General features: G+C 38.9%; 1 protein-coding gene across 3 annotated transcripts in view; it reads left to right on the top strand.

Moving 5' to 3' along the window:
* Positions 1 to 24,808, top strand: part of CDC14A (cell division cycle 14A) — a 183,825-nt gene that overhangs the window by 15,614 nt on the left and 143,403 nt on the right. For 2 of the 3 annotated variants that reach the window (XM_040232221.1, XM_040232222.1), the window contains exons 3-4: positions 7,590 to 7,665; positions 19,346 to 19,438. In XM_040232221.1, coding sequence (XP_040088155.1) covers positions 7,590 to 7,665; positions 19,346 to 19,438 — 169 coding nt within the window. Of the gene's footprint in view, positions 1 to 7,589; positions 7,666 to 13,016; positions 13,062 to 19,345; positions 19,439 to 24,808 lie in introns of all 3 variants that reach the window. The other variant, XM_040232219.1, reaches the window with a different exon arrangement.

Genomic DNA, 24,808 nt, shown 5'->3' with positions numbered 1-24,808 from the left:
GAGTGAGAGTTGATGTTGGGATTCTCTCCTTTCTTTGTGATCTCAACAAATGTCAGACTTTATGTAGGTAAATAAATAGTAGTGATGTCAAGTTTTCCTATCTTATAAAGCTTCTCTCTGAACTGTTGGTTTGTTCCCTGCTGCTGCTGCTGCTGCTAAGTCACTTCAGTCGTGTCCGACTCTGTGCGACCCCATAGACGGCAGCCCACCCAGCTCTCCCGTCTCTGGGATTCTCCAGGCAGGAATACTGGAGTGGGTTGCCGCTTCCTTCTCCTGTGCATGAAAGTGAAAAGTGAAAGTGAAGTTGTGTCCGACTCCTAGCGATCCTGTGGACTGCAGCCTACCAGGCTCCTCCATCCATGGGACCTTCCCGGCAAGAGTACTGGAGTGGGTTGCCATTGCCTTCTCCAGCTATCTTGAAAGCACAGTGAATTTCAGGGAGAAAGCTGTGAAGGTCTTCCCCTTCTCTGAGGGGGATACTCTGAGAGAAATGCCTTCTGAACCCAGACCCAACACACTGAGAGAGCAGAGTGCATCAATTAGAGTGAGTAGATCGTGAGAAACAGTTGAACTGTTGAATAGTTTGTCCAATATGAATAACCAGAGTCATGAACAATCTAGGCTGTTTTTAATATATATTCTATAATAGTCATATAGAATGACTGTGATAGGAAAATGTAATATAATATAATAGGTGGAAAGAACTTTAGAAGCTAATTGAGCATTTTCATTCAATAGATGAGAATATGGAGTTGCAGAGAGGCTAAGATTTCAGCCCAGGGACATTGAGTGGTTCAGTTGGGACTGGAACCCCTTGCTTTCCAATGGTCTTTAGTTTTCCATCAGTCTGTAGTTGACTGATGTGTGGCTGGGAAGCTTCTTAGATGTGTAGCTTTTCTACCCTAGAAAGTTGACATCATTGTGACTGTGGTTTATTATACATGAGCAACAACTCAGAATTGTACTTTTATCTTAGGTTAGTGTTTGCTGAGCATATGAGCCCTTTTTGAATTTTGATTGTTGTGAGTTTCAGCTATATACAGGATCTTTATCCTCAGACTGGAGGGGTGCTGATAAATTTTAGTAATAGGGGAAATATTAGGTGTAGCGTGTAGCCTAGAGGACTGTGCTGATTAATTTCACCAAAATTTTGCACATATGAACATACACACATGCACACATGTCACTGTCCTTTGGAGGAGACTGCTGTCTTAGTGCTTATCAGTGGTAATTATGTTTACTTGTCTGTCATTGGGTGGTGAGTCCTTGTGCTTAAGAACTGGTGATCAGTAGGTTCTCAGTGATATTTGAGTAATGGAATGAGATGAAACAGGTCAGCAGTGTTGATAAAAGAAAAATGAAGAGTTGGCATGCCTTATAATGATCTTACAGTCTTTTAAATATTTTTGGTATGGACAGCACTGTTTAATTAATATGTTAACTTTTAGTGCCTTGCTCAGAGTAGGTGGTCAAAATTTTGTTTAGTGAGTATTGCTTGGAATATAGTTTATCTTTTTTGCTGAAGAGTTGAAAATTTTCAGAGGAAACTTCTGGTACATCGAATAAGGTATCAGGAGGGAGGGGATATAGGTATACCTACGGCTGATTCATGTTGATGTATGGCAGAGACCAACACAATACTGTAAAGCAATTTTCCTCCAATTAAAAAAGAAAAATGGCAGCAAAAAAGAATAAGACACAACTGTACTGTAAACAGTGATTCCTCTAGGAATGGGCCCACTTAAATTAGAGTTTGTTAGAAAAGCCAAACACAACACAAAAAAATGATGCATTGGAATTGTCATGGATCTTATGAGAAGAGGTAGACACGTTGGGTATAATAGAAATGCTTCTAGGCCCAATTTTTTTTTTTTTTTGGATTTAATTTTTGGCCACACCCTGCAGCTTTGTTCCCTGACCTGGGATTGAACCAGTGCCCCTAGCACTGGAAGGTGAAATCTTTAAACACTGGATCGTAGGGGAAGTTCCTAGGCTTAACTTCCATTTCCTTAAAATCAGTGGGTCATGGGTGACCCTGATCACCATTTGCTCTGTCCTTGGGCTCCCATTTCTTCATCCTGTCCACATGACCCTCCCTTCCCTTTCTTCCCCACTTGTAGGACTCCAGTTCTTTTAATTTCTTTTCTATCAAAACAGGGGAGAATTTGATTTTAGCTATTTAACACTTACTGAATAAAAGTAAGTGTTGATTTTCACTTAAAAATTCAGGAGTTTCATTCTAGATATTGACGTATAATTTGCCAACCTTACAAGGGGAAATTTGTATATAGATACAACATATATTGGAAAAGGAAATGGCAACACATTCTAGTATTCCTGCCTGGGAAATCCCATGGACAGAGGAGGCTGGTGGGCTATAGTCCATGGGGTTGCAAAAGAGTCAGACACGACTTAGCAACTAAACAACAACAACAATGATATATATGTATTGATAAGTGATAGATATATAGACAAAGGATATTTACTCATGTGTTCATTCATGCATTCATTTGGAGGAATAGCTCGGTACTCTACAATAATAAAATAATACATCCATGGTTTTCCTTGCCCAAAGGAAATGTTTCCTCTCATTCTAGCAAAAGTCTGGGCCCTTGCTTGGCTGTGGCTCTGGTTCTGGTGACCTCCTTTCTGGGAGTTGCCAAAAAGGAGAAGACACTATCAAGAGTCGTTAACCTCAGGCTTAGGAGCCCACTCAGCGCTTGGGTTTCTTTATTGCATCTCTGCAGGGCTTATCTGTGCCATTTCTCCTCCCCATTTTCAGTGTCCCCAGGTTGATGACCTTCCAGTTCTCTTCTACCCTGAGCCCAGTTCTTTTATTCTCCTGTCTTGGTTACAAGTTACCATAGTACATATTTTATGCCTTCTAGCAATTATTTCAATTGTTACCAATTGATTTTTCTGTTTTCACATTTTCTTCTAGCTAATGGTCTGTCTTGTAAATGTATTTCCATTTTCCCCACCTCGGGTGTGGAAAATTCTTGCAAAGATACATGTTGGGAGGTGTCTTCTTTGTTCCTGGCATATTATTGTACCTAAGTCAGTGACAACCTGTCTTGGTGTGAGCAGTGAGCAGCTGTGATTGGTTTTTCAGTGCTCTGGACATTTTTGAAATGTATTTAGCTTGTTAGAAAATTATATATATATATATATATATATATATATATATAATATATATGCATACATACATATATATGCTTTAGTCATGTCTGACTCTTTGCAACCCTGTGGACTGTAGCCTACCAGGCTCCTCTGTCCGTGGAATTTCCAAGCAATAATACTAGAGTGGTTTTCCGTGCCCTCCTCCAGGGAATCTTCCAGACCCAGGGATTGAACCTGTGTCTCTTATATCTTGTGCACTAGCAGGCGGGTTCTTTACCACTAGCTCCACACTATATTATTATAAATACATGTATATGCTTAGAATTGTAAGTACTGTAAGGAAAGGATATATTAAATGACCTTAAGATAAAGTTTGTTGGCTTTATACTTGTCTGTGACAGTTCTGAACTTTGAAGACCTGTTCTGAATTGCTCTTGGCTGTGCAAAATGTTTTTAAAATTATATTTATTTATGTTCGTGCTGGGTCTCGTTGCTGTGCAGGCCTTTTTTCTCTAGTTGAGGCAAGTGGGGGCTGCTGTCTAGATGCGGTGTGCAGGCTTCTCACTGTGGGGCCTCCTGCTGTGAAGCACAGGCTCTAGGCACGTGGGCTTCAGCAGCTGTCTAGATGCGGTGTGCAGGCTTCTCACTGTGGGGTCTCCTGCTGTGAAGCACAGGCTCTAGGCAGGAGGGCTTCAACAGCTGTCTAGATGCGGTGTGCAGGCTTCTCCCTGTGGGGCCTCCTGCTGTGAAGCACAGGCTTTAGGCACGAGGGCTTCAGCGGCTGTCTAGATGTGGTGTGCAGGCTTCTCACTGTGGGGCCACGAGGGCTTCAGCGGCTGTGGCTCGCAGGCTCTAGAGTGTGAGCTCCGCAGTTGCGGTGCGTGGGCTTCGTTGCTCCACGGCATGTGGAATCTTTCCAGAGCAGGGTTCCGTGTCCCCTGCATTGGCAGGCAGATTTTCAACCACTGGACCACCAGGGAAGCCTCTCTAGTTATTTTAAATAATTTATTTATTATATATCTCTAGCAGTGATAGTCGCTCAGTCATGTCCGACTCTGCAATCCCACGGACTGTAGCCCACTAGGCTCCTCTGTCCATGGGATTCTCCAGACAAGGGTACTGGAGTGGATTGCCATTCCCTTTTCCAGGCGATCATTCCAACCCAGGGATCGAACCCAGGTTTCCTGCCTTGCAAGCAGATTCTTTACTGTCTGAGCTACAGGGAAGGTATATATCTCTAGTTGTTTGTTATTTTTGTTTTTATTTCTTTTTTAAAAAATCTTGATCAGTATCATCTCTCAGCACAGAACATTTTCTGCAGGGATGGAAATGTTCCATTTCTGTATTGTACAACTTGGTAGCCACTGGCCACATGTGGTTTTTGAACTCTTGATATGGGCTAATAAGATGGGAGAACTGAATTTTTAATTAATTAATTTACTTTACTGAAATAAATTTATTAATTAATTTATCTTCAATTAATTTAAATAGCCACATGTGGCTAATGGCTGCCATATTGGAGAGTGCAGATCAACTTAAGAATAACGTCTGTATTTGATTTACTTTTTCCTGTGTTATTGGAGTATACCAGTTTATTTTCATGGTTTTGGTGAAGTAAGTTTGTTCATTAACCATGTACTTCCGAAAGTACTCATGGCTAAACTGGCTGTAATGTTAGAAACAGCTTTGAGTTTGGGATTGAAGTTGGTTTGTAATGGTTAATATGAAATTAGAGATGACTTGAATTCTTTATGCTTTCCTAAAGTTTGTTCACAGTGAGTTAAAAAAAGCTGAAATAATCTTAACTAAAGATTCTAGATTTACCTTAAAATTCTACATCTCAATATTTATGTTCAAGTAGCAAAAGAATCAGATATATTAGTTAAGAGTTCTTCTTACAGTAACCCAAGGACAGGGAGATCTGTGTGATAGAAACAGGCTGCCTTAACCAGTGCTGATAGGTGTTTATTTGCACAGTCCATTCATTTTGTTTCTCTTGAGTGAATTCTTGTCAACAGGGCTTAACTGGTCAGTAATTAAATGTTATAGGTATAGTTCCTTTTGGATTCATGGGTATTTTGTTTATACTTAGAGCACAATATCACACTGGGGCCTTTAGAAATAGATCAGGCATTTTTAATTTCAAATTGTTGCAGCTTTCCTTTTTTGGCAACTCTACTCAACTCTCATGGAGCCTGTGTGGAGGGACACCTAATTTTCGTGTTACCTTGAATATAAATTACGTGTAACCAAAAATATTGTCAAGTTGTCTGACATGGTAAAATAAACAAGTTTAGTACTCTCTGCTTAAGTAAGGCAGGAGACTGTTGACAGATCTGTAATGTCATATCTATGATAGTGTATTTTGGGTAACAGAAAAAATTAAATAAACCCTAACTTTTATTTAAAAAACTTAAATAAGGGTCTTTTGGGGATGCTTTTTTTTGGAAAACGTGTTGATGTTTAGTAAACTTATGGTCTAGGTTAAATTGAATTTGGGCATTAATGAGCAAAATATTCATAATGCAAACTCATTTCTGTCTGGGAATGTCGCTCAGTCATATCTGACTCTTTGTGACCCCATGGACTGTAGCCTGCCAGGCTCGCCTTGTCCGTGGAATTCTCCAGGCAACAATGCTGAAGTCTGTAGCTGTTCCCTTCTCCAGGGTGTCTTCCCAACCCAGGGTTTGAACCCAGGTCTCCCGCATTGCAGGCAGATTCTTTACTGTCTGAGCCACCAGGGAAGCAGACTCATTTGCTAAAGTTTATTATGAGCAGTGCATCCTTCTAAGCATATTAGGCATGAGATACTATCACTGAGTGAGACGCTTGCACTTAGTTGGCCTGGTAGAATCCACACTTAAAAAGATAATTCATAGTATGTGATGGTATATGAAAAGAAAGTGAAAGTTGCTTAGTCGTGTCCAATTCTTTGCAACCCCAGAGACTATACAGTCCATGGAATTCTCCAGGCTTGAATACTGGAGTGGGTAGCCTTTCCCTTTTCCAGAGGATCTTTCCAATCCAGGGATCGAACCCAGGTCTTCCACATTGCAGGCAGATTCTTTACCAGCTGAGCCACAAGGGAAGCCCAAAAATACTGGAGTGGGTTGCCTATCCCTTCTCCAGCAGATCTTCCTGACCCAGGAATAGAACCGGGGCCTCCTGCACAGGATGTGTTGTGGGTCAAAAGAATGGCTCAGATGATAAGTTTTGGGAACTTTGAGAGAAGGATGGCTAGTTTTCCCTTAGGATGTGGAGAAGTTAGGACTTGAACTGAATTTTGTAGAAGCTAGAAGGTATTAAAAAAGGAAAGCCCTCCAGGCAAGGAGACCAATGTGAGCAGCAGCTTGGATTAAGAATGTGCATGGAGTATTTGGGAATGAAGAATGGATGTTTGGAATGAAGAGTCTGCACAGGACCTGTTAGGAGAGATTGGTCTGGAAGCCAGGAGTATGATTTTTGAGTCAAAGAATTATTCTGAAGGGAGTAAAGAGCCATTAAACATTTTTGAACAGTGAGAGGATATGTGAGAAGCTAGATTTTCTAAAAATGAATTTCTAGTGTGGAGTACAGGTTGATTGGGCAAGAGAGAGAAAAAATTTAAGTACTAAAGATGTGAGATGAAGAAAGACCTGGACTTTTGTTGCCAAAGTAGGAATAGAAGAGGAAGGATGACTTAGAGTAATAGCTTACTTGATATATAAGAACTAAATTAATATTTACTTGCTGCCCTATTGTGATTAGGAGGTTTCATGTCTGAGAGACTGAAAGAAGGAAAATGTTTCAGTCTGGAAGGCTGATTGGAAGGAAAGATGGGTTGAGTTCCAGGTGACAAAAGGACCCAAAGATGGAAAGTCCAACAGGTAGTTGAAGATGGGAAAGACTGACGCTGGATCTCAGGTTAAAAGCTGTCTGTTTTCCATCAGATTTATAACAGCAGACTGGTGACTGTATCCTGGAGGGGATGTAAAGGAGTGGAGGGAGGGAGCTGAGCCAGGGTGTTATAGCATACAGGAAATTCAAGGAGAACGAAACTGAAAAAAGACTGGACTTAAGGTACCTGAGAATTGAGAGCAAGGTTTGAGAGGAACAGGTGGAATTGGAACCTAGGGTGCATGAGCTTTTAAATAAAACCAGGAAGTACAGACCACATATATGTTTTGTTCATGTTGGTTCTTTCAGTGTCTGCTTTTTAATTTTTTTCACTTAATGTCCTGGCAGGGAGATAAAAGGAGGTGGAACTCAAAGCAGGCTAAAGTTACCTGTTACAAGACTGCTTATACTAATTGGAGGGTATTGGCAGGGTGAAATCACTAGTTATTTGGGTCACTCTGAATCAGTTATATACTGACCCTTAATCCTGAAAATAATTGAAACTCGATTACAACTTTAATGAAAATAAAACTGAACATTGATGTTATTGAAAATTATATTTTTACTAAATACTACTTAAAAAAAAATCTCAGTTTCTATGCAGATTTTGGACCTCTGAACTTGGCAATGGTGTACAGATACTGCTGTAAACTAAACAAGAAACTAAAAGTGAGTATTGTGGTGATGTTTATATTTTGATATTAAACTTTTAAACTGTGAAATCTAACCAGTGGGATTGCTAAGCACATACCATTTAGTTAGGTAATCTTGATCTTTGGAAACTGAAGTGAGTAGTTCACCTAGAAGTCGATACTGATCTACCTGACTACCCCACAAAGGACATGTTAACCTCTTTCATTTTTCAGGATCAATGGAAACTTGAGCTGAATGAAGTCATTGGAATGGTGATCTAAGAAAGAAAGCACAAATCCTTTTAGGTTGTTGTTAATGAGTCTATCAAGTTCCCTCCTAGGATGATTTTTCTGAGACCTTCAGGTCTGCTCCTGGATGCTGTTACCAGGTGATAAAAGGGGGATGGCTCATCATTGCACAGCAGGAGTTGTGGAGCATAAGCTTTTTCTGTCTCATCAAGATTGAAATGTTTGTGTTTTTTTTGAATGCCGTCTCTATAGCGTTAATAGCTGAGTGAGAATAATGAACTAGCAGCAACAGAGACTGGACTTTAACTTTTATGACGGAATTTGGGTCATACATTCACTGTTCATCTGTATGTTTTTATTTTACATGTAGCTTTTCCCCTCCTCAAATTCTAAACATATATGAGGAAAAGTAATATCTATACTCCTAGTTTTGGTAAACATTTCATCACATAGAAGGAAATATTTATCTTTTTCTCTCACCTTTCTAAATGAGGATCTTAAATAAAATGTTTCAGTTTTGAAGGTGAAATCTACACAGCAGATTAAATGCTAACAGCTAAATTATAAGACTCAGTTTAATCTTTCTGCTGGGTAAAATGTTACTGGTGTGACATAGTACAATGCCTTATACATATTATCTGCTTAGTGATAATTTTTTTATTTGATTGATTTTTATCCAACTTAAGCATAAAAAGCAAATCTGTCATGGAGAATTTCCTGTAAAATATGAATTCACAAATTTTTGTCATTTAACTCAAAATGATAAATGGACATGGAATGAAACTAAAGAGATATTTTTAAAGTAAACAATCATACAACGTAAGATCTGTTGTAATCACCTTTGTAGGGAATTGATTTTGAATTTATTGTCTGACTTGAAAATACATAGTATGTACATTTCTTTAACTGAACCTACTTAACATTTTTCAGAAAAGAAGCTACTCCCTGTAGTTTAAAAGATAAAAGTTAAAAAATTTTTTGAAGTAGTGTTTTATTTTTAATAAAGTTAAAATTTTTATAATCACCAAGGAAGCAAATAATATCCCTCAAAGGATTTAATAAAAATATTTAATGGATTTTTAATAGATAAGTTAACATGGATAAGATAACTCATAAATAATTGAAATCCTTTTCTTCCTTTTGAAGACCTAGGACTTCACTTCCTTGCTTAGTAGTATGTAATTGGTATAAGCTGGGTATTATAATCAACAAAGTGGAACCAGTCTACCATCTAGACTGATTGAAGAGAAAGGAATCATTATTAGGGAAACAAAACTTCTGGTCTGACTCAGTGTTCTTTATGTTGCTGTTGTCAGTCGCCTAATCGCATCTGACTCTTAGAGACTCCATGGACTATACCACTCCAGGCTTCTCTCTCACCATCTCCCAACTACATAAAAGTAGATGGATTGAATTAAGATGATTTTTCTATCATATTCTGTACTAAACAGTATGAGTAAGTGTATAAAGGACTTGTTTTGATTTGCTTTCATTTACAAAGCTTTCTTTCAACATTATATAAATTAAGTAAAGTTCAGAACAGTCCTCTAGGTTCATTTCGGTGATCAGATAATCTGATGGATGCCTGGAATGAATGACATTTTTAGCTTTAGTGCAGTTAATGAGCACCTTATTGCTTGCTGAGGGAATGAATTTTAAATGTTAATAAGTCATGGGTTATCTTAATAAAGCATACCAGGTAGAATCTCTTTATTAGAAGAAAAAAACTTGCTTTACCAATTCAAAGCTACAGTCACTTCAGCCTTGTGGAATCTCAGTTTGCTCTAACATAGGGATTATAGAGCTCTCAGAGAGATGGTTAGGACTATATGTCTAGAGGTTAGAAAACAGGTTTAAGAAAGCTTTGTGACTTTTGAAGTCCTATACAAAAGGAAGGTAACGTTTGTGAACTCTGATAGAAACTACAATAAAGACAGTTCTTCAACAAAGTTTATGAACACCTTCTCAGTTTCACAGCTATCATTTCCATATGAGAAAGCTATCTGATTTAATTTAGGAATCTAGATGACCATTGAGTCCAGCCTTCTGGTTTCATAAGTGCAGACAGGAAAGCCCCAGAGAGGCAGAGACTTGCTCAAGGATGCAAGGTAAAGTCGGGGCCAGGTTCCCAGGCCCTTGACCACATCACTCATGCTCTTATCTCCACCTTTCCTGGTAACTGCAGCCTCTGGTTTGTCATCTTCCTGTGCTCACCCGCAGCCCAGCCCTGACTCACTTCCCCTTGCTGGCCCACTATGGTCTCATAGCTACTCTGCCTCTTTTTGGCTCCAGTGACTGTTCCTGCCACTCTGGCTACTTTGCCTCCAGGAACCCAGATTCTAGGCTTTCTGATATTGAACGTACCCTCCTTGTTACATGCCTCCCACGTTGTCTCTTACCCTTGTGTAATCTCCAGACCTCAGTCTCCCTATTCCTTTCACTCCCTCTCCTGTCAGTTGCTTTCTGATGTCTCTTGTCTGTAGCCCGTGATCACTCATTTTGATGAGACCTTTGGCACCTTACTTCCATGCCTTTTGTCTTTCTCACCTTGACAACTCCCATCCTTCCTGGCAGGGGATTTCATGCACCAGTTTACTGATTCACTGAAGACTGCAGTCCCCCTGCCTCTTCCCAGCCTTGTACTTTACCCCAGTCATATTGCTGTTCCACACAATTGCGTGTGACCTGTAGTCTGGCTGTGAAGTGCCCTTGCCCTCTGGTGTGATAACCCTCATTCTTTAAGACCTTGTTCTGGCACCATCATGTTCTGTAAGCATCTGCTTGTGCTGCAACACAAGGTGGGAGGTGCTGCCTTGTTTTCCCATAATTCTCTGTGCATATCTCTATTATTGACGAGTTTTAATTTTACCTGAAATTATCACTTCAGTTCTAATTTGCACTTTTTAATTGCATCTTTTTCTCACTAGACTTTGAGCTCCTAGAGGATAGAGGCATGCATTATAAGTTTGTGTCTCCGAGTGTCCAGCACAAGGATGCTAAACACAAAGAAACCTGTTGATCTTATCATGACCCCATGACTTAGACTTCCTCTTTTCTTTTTCCTCAAGAAGTTTCAGTAACCTGCCCTCAGCATTTTACACCCTCAGTGTGTAGTGATTCCTCAATCATTTGCTGTTGCACCTTTGCCTACCTTACTCTACTGAAACTGCTCTATCGACAGTGTAAATACCCAGTCTGATAGCACTGACTTGGTCCTCAAAGTCCTTTACTTCTCTGAGTAATTGGCCCTAGTTTAACAAATAACAGCTTCTTAGAATTCTTCTTCTGTGTGATTTCCTAACTCATTTAGGTGCATTTTATTTTCTACTTTGGAAATTTTTATTTCTCACAATAAAGCGCTCATGATTTTTGCCCCTTTATTTGATACCTTATGTAGATAGGTAATATTTTACAGTACATTCTATTTATTTCAAACCCAAATTTGTTATTTTTTATATGTTAAAATATTTTTTTCAAGTTGATGATTTGAGGTGATTTATTGCTGGTTTTGTGTGTGTGTGAGTACTCATTCTATTCCCAATGGCCTTTGTTTTAGTTTTGTGAATAAAAATGGAAAATTATTCATCATATGTTTGCTTAGATTGAAAAAAAAAACCAAAACCAGAAACCACCACCACCAGCAGAAACCCTGTTTCTATTTTAAACTATATTTTATTTTATATATTTTTTAAACTATATTTTAAAAAGAGTAAGTATTAACAGTTATACAGTAATAGGTTGTAGTTTGTTATTTCTGCTCAAGAGCTACCATAAGAGAATCAGTCAAAGAAAAAAGATTTAATGAAGTGAGAACAATTTGCAAAACTGTATACATTATTTAATTTAAAATGTCTTCAATGATTAATAGTCTAGATGAAGAATTGTTAATCTGATATTTCAAAGAATCCATAAACTCTTGAAATTATATATAAAATTTTGTATGTGTTTACATTTTTCTTAGAGGATTCATAACTTTTTAATAGGTTCTCAAAGGGATTTTTGGTGTACACAATGCTAACAGCACTGGGCTAGAATATAAGAGCTTCTGAGAAGACTGTCTTAATAAAAGACAAAGTAGTGGTATTTTGAAAAGTAAAATGCCTTTTTTTCATAGTTAATCAGTTAAGAAAATCTTTCAGTTACTGATTTAATAACCTGACAGTTTTATAAACATAAGATGGCTGAAATGGCTTCTTCTAAAATAAATACAGTTTTAACTGTTGATTTCACTTTTCATCAGAGAAAAATAAAACCCCAGCCTGGGGGCGGGGGAAAAGTCTAAAAGCATTGCTGGAAAAAAGGGGACATTTTCTAGGGCACTGATTTTTTTTTTTTTTTAATACCTGCTCTATGAATCAACAAGACGATCACAGTAATCTTGGGGACTTATTTTTAAAAAGATTTAACAGAATATTGACAGAAATGTAATTTGAAGTGTACAGAATGTCCTGCGTGACCCTTTCAGGGAAAAAGGAGGAAGGGGAGTGGGAGTGGGTGAAATGGGTGACTGTGTTAAATCAGTGACGGTCCTGGCAGATGGTGGGGGCTCAGGGGACTCCGTGTTGCTGAGTGGGTCAGTGCAGTAATCCTGCCTGGCAACTGCCAGGGTAGCAGGTACTTCATACAAGAACTCCTGATACAGTGATCAGACCACCCTCTTACTACAACTACAAAAACATGTGGAAGATTTCTTCATGAGGTTATCTTCTGTCGTAGGTTCATGGACTTCTGGGGGAAGAAAAGCAAGCTACATTCCAGAGAGAGTTCATGTAGTTTTAAAGAGGTTTATCAGGGGTGCCAAAACAGTGTTAATGCCCATGGGAGTGATCATACATAGAGTTTGCAAGGCCTGGAGGCTTTTATGCCCATTCACAGTCCTCAAGCAAGAAAACCCCCTTTTATAGAGCAACCTCAAATGCCTTCAGCTATTTTATCAGCCTGATTGAATAATCTGTATGAGCAACTTTTCTTGACATTTTGACTTCTGCTTTAATCAAGGTGCCATTTAATAGAATGAAATGTACTGGGTTTGAAACAAAATGAACCTTCAAGAGACACTGTTTTCTTTTAAAAGAGACTATTCAACCTGCTTTATTTTAGCTCTGAATAAAAACGTAAACCATATTTTGTTTTGCACAGCCAAAGAAAATTTTCAAGAATATCCCTTTCCTGGGAAAGTTGGAGGTAAAACATGTAGAGGTCATGGCTGCTCATAGGAAGACCTGTTCATTTTATTGCTTTTGCAGTGGGATGACCACTGATTGCTATGGAGACGCTGATTGCTGCGGCCATTACTGGGCTAGACTAGTCACCTGTAAGAGAATGATGCCTTGATCACCATGGTCCGTGTGCTGTAATCTACTTATCTGACCACCATCACTGGCAGAGCTTGCTTGTTGAGGGAAGTGCATGGGCTCTGGTTTTTAATTAAGGGCATATTATCCAGGCTTCGCTAATATCTTCTTTAGCTCAACCAGGCTGATTCACACAGCTTGATGAAACACCACATTCTAACCGCACGACTTGAAGATTTTACTTTTAAGCATGGCAAGCAACTTTACCAAATGGCTGCCCTCTGAAAATCTGTTTCTTTAAATTGGCCGTTAACTCTCTTGTTTTTGTGTTTTCTGGCTTTGAGCTTAATTGTATCACCTTTGATTTTGAATGGTTGTGTAGTTTGTAGTCTCCTGGCCTAACTGAAGAAGTGCACGATTTGTGTCTGTCATCATAATCCAAGGATAGCCTGGTGGTTTTGTGATTTGTGTAACATGTCATCATTTTCTCTCTCGCTGAGTTGCCGTGGCTTGTTTTTCACAGTGATCTCACTAGAATGCAACCTTTCACATAGCTTTCCTTTCTGAGATAGAAAATGTCTGCCTGGGGTCAGTATCCTCATTTTCATTTGTGTTTTTCTACGATTGCAGTCATTGTACTTTGGTTTACAAGTACCATCAAACATTTATATGCTGTATTACATGCTCTTATGATGTACGTAAGAGTAGTAGAACTTTAACTCTCACTCAGGGAAACAGTACAGGTCTGGAAATTTCCATGGCTTTGCTTAGGTTAATTGATAGATATTCAATACTGAATCCCATCTTTTAGCTATTATTTTTTTACCTTGCTAAATGAAACAGTTATTGTATCTGTAATTAAGATCCATTCCATTGGTCCTTCCTGTGCTATGAATGCATCCCTAGGTGGTTATTCTCTTCTGTTTGTCATAAGCGTTGGCCAATATTTTCCCCTCATTTAGCATCAAATATTCATTAGACTGTGAGCCTTATGAGGCTAGAGACTGGGGTACTGCTCGCCTTGTTACCATGTTGCTCAGCACTGTGCTTGACACACAACAGCTACTCAGTTCATGTGGAGAGAACCATTAGAACTTTCTTCAACTGCAGTATCCCAGTACCCAGATTCAGCGGACTGATTACCTGTGGGCTGCTTTCAGTCCACAGACATTTTTTTGGGAAGGGAGCATGAATGCTGTTTTAAAAATTTTGAATTCATGGTCAACATTGCAATTGATGAAATTCTTCCTTCATTAAACTATGAATTTCTGGCTTCTGTTAAATGTTGTAGCATCTGATTATGGGCCCAGACTCCTGCACGAGAGCTACGTCTGCTTTGGGCATACTTTTCTAGTTTGCCAACTGACCCACTTGAAATTCTTGGCTTCTCAGAGCATCTGAATTTGGAACCTCTGGAATTACACCATTTAAAGCAGTTTGGTTACTGAATCAGTAAAGGAACTTTTTCCTTAGGTGTTACCAGCTGGAATGTAATAATTTACAAATTGTAATAAATTTTTCTGAGAATCTGGTGAAATGTGTTTTTTATAACATGCTTTAAAAATTCATATGGCATGATTTGGAGTTCCTAAAAGAATTTAAATGTCTTTTGGAGCTACTTGACCAGATGGACAATATGTTAGGGTCCATATAGTACATTTCCAGGTGTAGGGCTTATTCACACATTTTCACGCAGCTCTTTTTCAAGATTTAGCAATATGTTAGCACAGTGGAGTTCAGTCTGTGGTCCCTGGACCAGCAGCCTCAGTATCGTTACTGAGGAACTTATTAGAAATGCAACTTCTTGGGCTCTTCCCTGCTAAATCAGAAACTAGGGGTGGGGCCCAGCAATCTGTGTTTTAATAAGCCCTCCAGGTGACTCCGAACCAATCTGTGAAGAGAATGAAATGCAGCATAATAATATAGTAATAAAATATAATTTAGATTGAAGTTTAGTTTTTTTTTTAATTTCTGAAAAGTTTTAAAATTATTGACCAGTTCAACCTGAGAATTATTTAAATTTCGAACCATGAAACTTACCATGACCTTATGATTGAGAGTTAAAGTTTACACATGTTATCAAGCTCAGAGAGTTCTGAATTTCTCCCGTCTGCCACCTTTGCAGAGAGCATTCAACTCTCTATGATCTGACCTTGGAGCTCTGGGTCAAGTCTGGTAAACCAGGCCCTCTATGGCTGCAGGCTTATGTTCTCTTGGTAAAAGAGAAACACTGCTTGCCTGTTACACTGTAGCCTTGCCCAGGACTTCCTGTTTGGGATTTGCTGTGTCTGGTCAAACTGGACCCCTCTGGCCTTGTCCTACTGCTTTGAGAAATGGAATGTAGCAAGTGATCAGTAAATATTAGGTGGTTGTTGCTGTTATTATAAAGGAGAATCCACTTAGTTAAGAAGATTCAGAAGGCTATATATTCCAGTTTCTAGATATAAATCTACAATATAGTATAAATAGTGGCTGCACATTATAATTTGCAATGAGTCATATGCAGTCTTGCTGCACAGCAGACGGACAGTCCAGAGATCTTAGTATTCCTTCTGTGACATCCTCCCCTTTATATTTAAGACTATATTCATTTGTTTTACTAGTTTATAACTTTACTTTGCTATTGTACACAGTGTTTTTATAATCTCAAACCTCTTCATGTAAAGCAGGAAGAATCTGTAATAGAGCAAGGAACTCACTGAAAGCCAGAGGTGATGGTATGATTTAGCAAATAATGTCCATGAGGGCTTTGGCCAGCACACTAGACTCCAGAGGAGACAGGCCAGGTAAGGAAGAGGCAACTGTCCAATATGGAGGCAGGAAGTTCTCTTGATATTAGGGCAGAACTTGAGAAAATACGTACGGGGCTCATTTATAAAACAGAGTCCTGTGGCTGCACACTGTACCTTTCTTCTCTTGTGTGGTAAAGTTCTACCATGAAAGTTCTCAAAGGACAAGCCACATGTTCCTCTAAAGGCACATTAGTCATCAGTGTCTCCAATGGATGGTATTGTTCCTTCTAGAGCAGTTTGATATATAATAGGTAGTTTGTCTGTGTCTGTGTGTGTTTTAAGGAAAAAGGGCATGTTTAATATTTGGAAGGAGGAAACATTAAAGAGTTTGTGTATATCAACCCAGTCATGGAAAGCACCAGCTAAACAACTGGCAGAATGTTTTGTTATCCCTGAAAAATTCATGTGAGTACCAGAATATCTCCTCTGTTGAACAGCATTGCTGCTGCAAGACTGGGGCAGGCTGACCCATAAGAGGAAGGCCTGGCTGTGACAAGGAGGGAAATTAGGACAAGGCTTGTAATGTCTAAGCTTTTTCTCTGTTGTCCTTCACTTTGAATTAGTTTTGATTCCCTGAGTGAGAACTCAACTCTGTGTGACCTGAGATACTGGCCAAGCTTCACTGAACAGTTCGGTTTTCAACTGTGGTGCTTTTGAGAGTTAACCGAGAAAAACACTAGAATTCCAAAATCGCTAAGCAAAATAAATACTAGGAGTTTTAAAAAAATCCCTGGAAATCAGTAGAAAACTCTCATTTAAAAAATTTAGTTATTGTAATATACAGCATGGTGACTACAGTTAATACTCTATTGTATATGTGAAAGTTGCTATGAGAGTAAGTCCTGAATGTTCTCATCACGTGAGAAGAAAATTTTGTGAATAGGTATGATGACAGATGTTTTGAAGAGTCAATTATGTTTCCATCTCATAGGCAGCTTCCAATAGGAGGTATTTTAAAATAGTTTAAATTTCAAGGTAGATTTTATAAAGACTATTCCTTATCTGATGTAATTTCTTAAAGCTTTTAAGGTAAATTATAAAGTCCTTAAATTTTTAATTTGTATTATATTTACTTAAAAATTATATAGAGAGTGAAAAGAAAATTTCCTTCAGAATTCTGTCCTCAGTTTCCTGGTTCCCATTGCAGGGTGGTGCTCCGCACTCCATACACTTTAGAATTAGAGAGAAAAGCAAACAAATACAGAAAATTCAAGAACAAGCCAACAGTAAAGACCATTGGTGATGAAAGTACGGCAATATGAGTTTGTCACTGTTAGCAAGTAGTAAAATAAATTTAATTCCACAAAATTTAATGATAACTTAAGTAGTTTGTCATGAAACCTAAGCTCTTAGTAGGAAAGAGCCTCCAGACAGGTAATTTAAACTTCCTCACAGGTGTGTTAGAGAGTCAGGAAATAAAACCAGTGAGAGACTGGGAGCCAGAAGAGCTGAGTCCTTGTGTTCCATCTGACTCATGTTAATGGAGGCCTGGGCTTTGTAAGGCATTCTTTTGGTGGCTTGGGATTTAGAGACCATAGAAGAAGCTTAGGTTTTAAGAGCCTTGATTCTCCTTTCAATAAATAAAATATAACTTATTGATGGAGATAAATCACTGGCAAAAACAAAGACACAAACAAAAAATGTCCAGTAGATAATATAGTTCCAGAGGAAGAAGCAAGTAGGCAGGTGTCAGGACCATTGATGGTGACCTTGAAGTCTTTAGATAACTTGTGTGCATTAACTCGACTGAATGGTATTGAATAAAATGTACTCTTTTCTTTTTAAAATGAACTCAAACTTTATTTCATAGATGTATTTTAGTAAGCTTGTCTGGAAATAAGAACTTTGGTACTAAGAGACTCTCTTAGAGGCAGACACTTATTTTTCAAAGTTTAATTTCAAAGAGCAATGCTATTTTCAGAATATGAGTCTTGGTTATGAAAGACATGCCTGAAATGGGGTGGTGAGGGTTTCCAGGCTCACAACCATGAAACTAATTTTCTTTGGTTACATGTTAAAGCCAGAATGTTTTGGACTTCAGAGTTTTGAAAGAGTTTCTTTTCTGTATAGAAAATAGCAGGGTAAAGAAAGGTATATAGTTGAGTTCTTACATTTTTAAGAAGAAAGAAAAGAAAGAAAGTGAAGTCACTCAGTCATGTCCTACTCTTTGTGACCCCATGGACTGTAGCCTACCAGGCTCCTCTGTCCATGGGATTTTCCAGGCAAGGGTACTGGCGTGGGTTGCCATTTCCTTCTCCAGGGGAATCTTCCTGACCCCAGGGATCGAACCCGGCTCTTCTGCATTGCAGGCAGATGCTTTACCGTCTGAGCCACCAGGGGCTTCCCTGATGGCTCAGAAGCCTCATTATCTACATTTTTAAAGGGGTTCTCAAAGCAGATATTCTGTGGGTTGTAGTCAGTGTGTAAAGTATAAAAAGCTGCTTTGACAGTAGCAATGAATTTATAGATAGATGTTAAAATGCATTTATGTGTCTGTATTTTGAGAAGCATTTGTCTGTTTTGAAATATGAGGAAAACCAAATAACTGTTTTGAAATATGAAGAAGTTGAGCTGTATCATGTTTTCATTGTTTTATGTTTGAGTTTATTAATAATTTGATTTTATTTTAATGGATCTTTTAATTTTTACCTTCTTTTCATGTTTAGCATGTATACAAAATACTGTGTTGCTTATTTTGGATTTCTTTGAGCATGCAGCATATTGCCTGGCAAAGAGCAGCGGGTGCTTAATAACTGTTCGTTTGAATCCATAAATTTAATGTATGGCTATTGTGTTAAGATGTTTGCTGACATAATCCTTTTGATGGTTCATCTTTTTCCATTAACCGTTTATTCTCAGATAATTAAATGAGGATTTTTATAGAATGTTAGAAAAAGAAAATATTAATATTGACACTCTAGTTAATATAGGCATTTAAAATTTTTAGAGAGGAAAATAGATTGGTTGGCACATTTAAAAACAAATGGCATAATGTAAACAGTAAAGATAACTTTTCTGGGAGTGAGTGTGGCATGGTAGGGAATGAAAAATGATGAGTAAATTTTACATGCAAGATGAAGTGTAAATCTTCAAAAATGCTTCTGGCTAATAAAGATAACAATAATTTAATTATTTCCTACTGTATTAGTCTCCTTTCTTGGAGACAAACATATTTGATATAGTGTCAGTTGTTACATGATGATTGAACTATAAAATGTCTGAGCTGGTAACCTTACATCCTGTAATACTTACACACCGATGCCACAGAAATTAAAAAAATGGTTAAATGTCACTGATTATGACACAGCTCTGTCCTTTAAGAGATGTTTCTTTGTACGTTGTTTCTGCGGTCGCACTAACTCTTTCTGTTCCCTCTTTCTAGTCATACAGTTTATCAAGAAAGAGAATAGTACACTACACCTGTTTTGACCAGCGGAAAAGAGCAAATGCTGCATTTTTGATAGGTGCTTATGCCGTAAGTACTTTTTTCGTGATTATTTTCTATAATCAGGCTACTGGAATATTAACATTGTCAAATAAAACCCAGGATGCTTTTCCAGTGGATTTGGGAGATGGTAAAGATTATTAGCAACTTACAAATTGATCTGGAATGGAAAGTGTGGACCAATATTGATGAACCATTTACTCTTGGGTCTTATTTTCCAATAGCTAATGAGAGAATCTTGGGACTACAACATATAGCTTGTATCCCACAGTTGTAAAGGTGTTTTATAAAAAGAAAGGATATTTACAGGAAAAAATATATAGTAGAAGATTATTAAAGACTGTTAAGGGTTTCCTCTTGGGAATAAGAGGAAATCTTTGATTGCATGGGGAAGGATTATTATTATTGTCAATCCCTTTATTCATCTATACAAGTGTTTACGGTAAGCAAGCTGAATATAAATCCTGCATATATTACAGCTTCCCTAATAACTAGACATGGCTTTTCAAAATTAATCTTGATTAGAAATTTTGTCCTCTGTAAACACTGAAACGTAAATGTGAGTTCCACATGAATGTGCTACACAGTTTTGGTGTGGACACTTCTAGAATTTTCTGTACATACTAGGATTGGGCAGGGAAGGGAGAGAGGTGTCCTTTTCCTTCTCATCCTTTGGGAGAGTCTGTGTCTAAAGCCTGGAAGCTCACTGCTATGTGACCTTTCAAGGGCCTCCTTCTGAAGAACTTGATGGAAGGAGGCACCAGCTACCAGACATCAAACTCTGCTACATCAAACCAAAAGCTCTAGGGGGGAAAGCCCAGCTGTGCTGTTGCAGAGACTGTCAGCTGTTGCAGGGTGTGGGCTGAGAAGAGTGGCAGGCTGATAGCCAGCCTGCAGCCTGGGGCCTTGTTTCCAAATGGAGGTACCCAGCTCTGCCCGCCATTTCAGGATGTGGCTACCAGAAAGCCTTGGGCCATCCCTGGTGGTGCCTTTCTCGCTCCGTAGACAGCATGCTCTAGTACTTGGAATCATGACTAAGAATCAGAAACACCGCTTTTCATCCTGAAGTGGCTCTGGGATGATGGATAAACCACTTTATCTTTCTTAGCTTTACTTAGTTTCCTTATCTGTTAAATAAGAGGGTTGGATATAATGAGCTCTAACTTTCCTCCCAATTCTGAGGATACTAGGATTATTTGTAGCACCAGCCAGGCTCTTGCTTTTATTTGGAGAGTATTCATGAAAAGCTGGCTGTTGGCATGAAGGTTCAGTGAAGTGCTGGTAAGCTGAATTAAGCTGGCATGCTTATTTTTCACTTTACCTTTGATGATTGCTATTTATTTGAAACTGATAGTTGACACTGTGTATTTAGAATATGGAGAGTCTGTAATAACCTCTGGATTCAAGCCATGTAAATAAACATCGTGTCTTACTGAGGGGTTTTGTCCTACCTTTGAGCATGTTATTTCGTGAGGCCTTTATCACAAGTTATTGTCATCTGGAAGAGGCTGTCAGCTGCTCCCGCCTTTCCTTCCTCCTCTTCCCCTCCCTCCCCCTGTCTTTCTCTTTTTTCTTTCTTAGTGCCTGTCCTTCCTGTTTTTAGTGACATCCTTAAGTTCAGCATGGTACCTTTGGGATTTTGAACGGAAGTTTAGTTCTAACAGATGTGTTGAGCTTGGGGGTAAAATATATCTTCTAATGCAGAAGTTTCCCCCACTTTAAAGCAATCAAATGAGAGGAAAGCAGTCTGGGGGAGTGCTGAGGGCAGCTTGAGCTTGTCTTACAGGCTGTTACAGTCCTGAGAAGCAGGGTAATTATTCTTGTATTAGTCATTTCCCAATTGATTTTCTTTTCTAATTTTAGCAATGTGTTCCCCAGGAAGCTTTTGGACACAACACTTAATAAAAATGAAAACCAGGAGTTGCAATCTTTCCTGAAGGAGAATTTTATGCTTTACTTTGTATTGTATGTGTGCATTTAATTGTTGATTCAGATATTTTAAGAAGACAGTAGTGGCATTATACATCTCAGCTAAGTGTCACGTATATTACATTATTGCTATTGGGATAAGTCATAATCTCCCAGGGGAATCTTCTTGGACATAAAAGACTTTGACTTCGGAACAGCTGTGTAGTCAAATGGCATGAACTATGTACCTGTGTTTTTTTCAGAGTCCCCAGCAGTAAAGGTGTCTCCCTTTTTGAAATGTGGTTATCATTCTTCTATCAAGGGGCATTGACTACTAGAAATATTTTGTACTAAGACAAAGACTTTTTCTCTGAACCTTAGTTTTCTCATTAGTAAAATTTGGTTAGTACCAGGGTTTTCTGGTCTGTCTCACAGGATTATTATCAAAATCAAATATCTAACTGCCTGTTGGATAGCCCCATATCATATATCTAAATGATATCTCACATTTATTGTGGCACAGTTTTTAAAAATTTATTTTTAATTGGGGGATAATTGCTTTACATTGTTGTGTTGGTTTCTGTTGCACAGCGACACGAATCATCTGTCAGTGTACATGTAGCCCCTCTGTCATGAGCCTCTCTCCCACCCCACCCCTCACCCCTCTAGGCTGTCACAGAGTGCCAGGCTGAGCGCCCAGTGCTGCACGGTTCAGTGCAGTTCAGTCGCTCAGTCGTGTCCGACTCTTTGCGACCCCACGAGTCGCAGCACGCCAGGCCTCCCTGTCCATCACCAACTCCCGGAGTTCACCCAAATCCAGGTCTGTCAAGTTGGTGATGCCATCCAGCCATCTCATCCTCTGTCGTCCCCTTCCCATCCTGCCCCTAATCCCTCGCAGCATCAGAGTCTTTTCCAATGAGTCAACTCTTCGCATGAGGTGGCCAGAGTACTGGAGTTTCAGCTTTAGCATCATTCCTTCCAAAGAACACCCAGGGCTGATCTCCTTCAGAATGGACTGGTTGGATCTCCTTGCAGTCCAGGGGACTCTCAAAAGTCTTCTCCAACACCACAGTTCAAAAGCATCAATTCTTCGGCACTCAGCCTTCTTCACAGTCCAACTCTCACATCCATACGTGACCACTGGAAAAACCATAGCCTTGACTAGACGGACCTTAGTCGGCAAAGTAATGTCTCTGCTTTTGAATATGCTATCTAGGTTGGTCATAACTTTTCTTCCAAGGAGTAAGCGTCTTTTAATTTCATGGCTGCAGTTAGCATTTGCAGTGATTTTGGAGCCCCCCAAAATAAAGTCTGACACTGTTTCCACGGTTTCCCCATCTATTTCCCGTGAAGTGATGGGACCAGATGCCATGATCTTCGTTTTCTGAATGTTGAGCTTTAAGCCAACTTTTCCACTCTCCTCTTTCACTTTCATCAAGAGGCTTTTTAGTTCCTCTTCACTTTCTGCCATAAGGGTGATGTCATCTGCAGTCTGAGGTTGTTGTTATTTCTCCCGTTGTAGATATCTGTTTTACACTTGACAGTATACATGTGTCAGTGGTTCTCTCGGTTCGCCCCACCCTCTCCTTCCCCCTATGTCCACAAGTCCGTTTCCTACATCTGCTTCTCTGATCTTGGCAGACATTTTTACTCCTCCTCTCCACAAATCTATTTATTCCCCTACTCATTGACTTTTTAAATAAATGAGCTACCATCAGCAACTTTCTGAATCAAAGGATAGTAGTCATTTTGATTCTTGTCTCCTCCACATTATACTCATCAGTAATTTCTAACTGTAGAACATGTACTGGGTCAGAGTGCTTCTTTTCATCTCTGTTGCCGCCACCTAGTCCAAGCCAGTGTCGCTGTTCACCTGGATGACCACCACAGCTTCATACATTGTCTCCTTTTCACACCCTCGCTTTCCTTTAATTCGGTTGCCACACAATTGTCAGAGTAATGTTCTAAAACTATAAATTTGATCATTACCCTCTTTCAAATCTGTCTAATGTTTGCTCACTGTTCTTGGCATGAAATTTAGCCTCTTTACCTAATGCCATTGAGATCTTCCCTCATCTAGCCCTTTCTGCCTCTGTGATCTCCTTACTGTAGATGCCTTTTAATCATGACATCACAAGCTTGTTTCCACCACAAGGCTTGGTATTTCTGTTCTCTCTCTGGAATGTTTTTACCTCAGACATATACATTCCTTCTTCCTTCTGATCTTATATCACCTCCTCAGAGAGACTTTCTCTCGAGTTTTACCTTGCTTCCCCCACCTCCAGTATCCTCTAGCCCTTGATGTTTTATTTATTTATTTTTTACTGCACTCTACTACTTGAAACTATCAGATCTGTTTGTGTACTTACTTGTTTATCATCTCTTTCCTAGACTATAAAGTAGGGACCTTGTCAGTTTTGTTCATTGCTGTGTCTAGGAAGTGATAAAATATTTAATCAGAAGTTAGGCCCAAGCATTCGCTAGTTGAACTGGAAGCTGGCCACAAGGGAGCCTTCCTGCTGTGCTGAATCTTGGGGAAGTCCAGGGTGGAGGGTGTCCCAGGGAAGAGGCAAGGTGGCTAGCAGTGGGGGGCGGGAGGGGGCTGCGCTGGGTTACTTGTCACTGGCATGAAACTGTTTCAGTACTTGATCACTGAGCATCGGTTTAGAACTGTGCCCAGTCGGTGGTAGGTGCTCCATAAATACCTACTGAACGAATGAATAATGAAATGATAAAATATGAAAGAAAGAAGGAAGATAACTTCCTTTGGGTAACTTCAGAGAGAAACTGACAATGATCAAATTGGATTAATTGGATATAGCTTAAAGTCGTATCTTCCTCATTACTAGAAATATTTGCAGTAATGACTGAGCCAGCCATGGTCTTTAAAAATCCAGGATCAAAGTAAAGGTTACGGACCAAGGGAAGAGTCTGTATACAAAGTCACATCACTACTTCTTTTTTTTCTCTTTTGATAAGCTTTTTTCATTTATTTTTATTATGGTGAAATACATATATCATGTAATTTACTATCTTAATCGTTTTTTCTTTGTTTCTTTTTAAATTATTTTTTAATGAGTTATAACTGATATAACATTATGTTAGTTTCAGAGGTACAACAAAATGATTCAATATTTGTATACATTACAGTATGATCACCACAACAAATCCAGTTAACATCTGTTGCCATATATAGTTAGCAAAAATCTTTTTTTTTTTTGATGAGTCTTAAGCACTTTTAAGTGTATAGTTCAGTGGTATTAGGTACATTCATATTGTTGTACAACTATCATACCTTGCTTTTGGGTGTGACAACTTGTGCATACATTATGCACCTGTCGAGTCAGGGCTTTGCCTGTGGTTTCTCTGTTAAATCATGACTTTAAGTATGTCACAGGAGCTTTCTTTTTTGTGTGTTTCTATTTCCTTATCTGTAAGTGAGGGAGAACCTTTTTATGTTCTATCTCCTAGAATTGTCATGAGTATCAAAAA

The sequence above is a fragment of the Oryx dammah genome, unplaced genomic scaffold (genome assembly GCF_014754425.2).
Source record: "Oryx dammah isolate SB20612 unplaced genomic scaffold, SCBI_Odam_1.1 HiC_scaffold_28, whole genome shotgun sequence".
In the NCBI taxonomy this organism is placed as follows: domain Eukaryota; kingdom Metazoa; phylum Chordata; class Mammalia; order Artiodactyla; family Bovidae; genus Oryx; species Oryx dammah.
The sequence above is the reverse complement of the archived record's forward strand: the minus strand, read 5'-3'. Positions and strand labels throughout refer to the sequence as shown.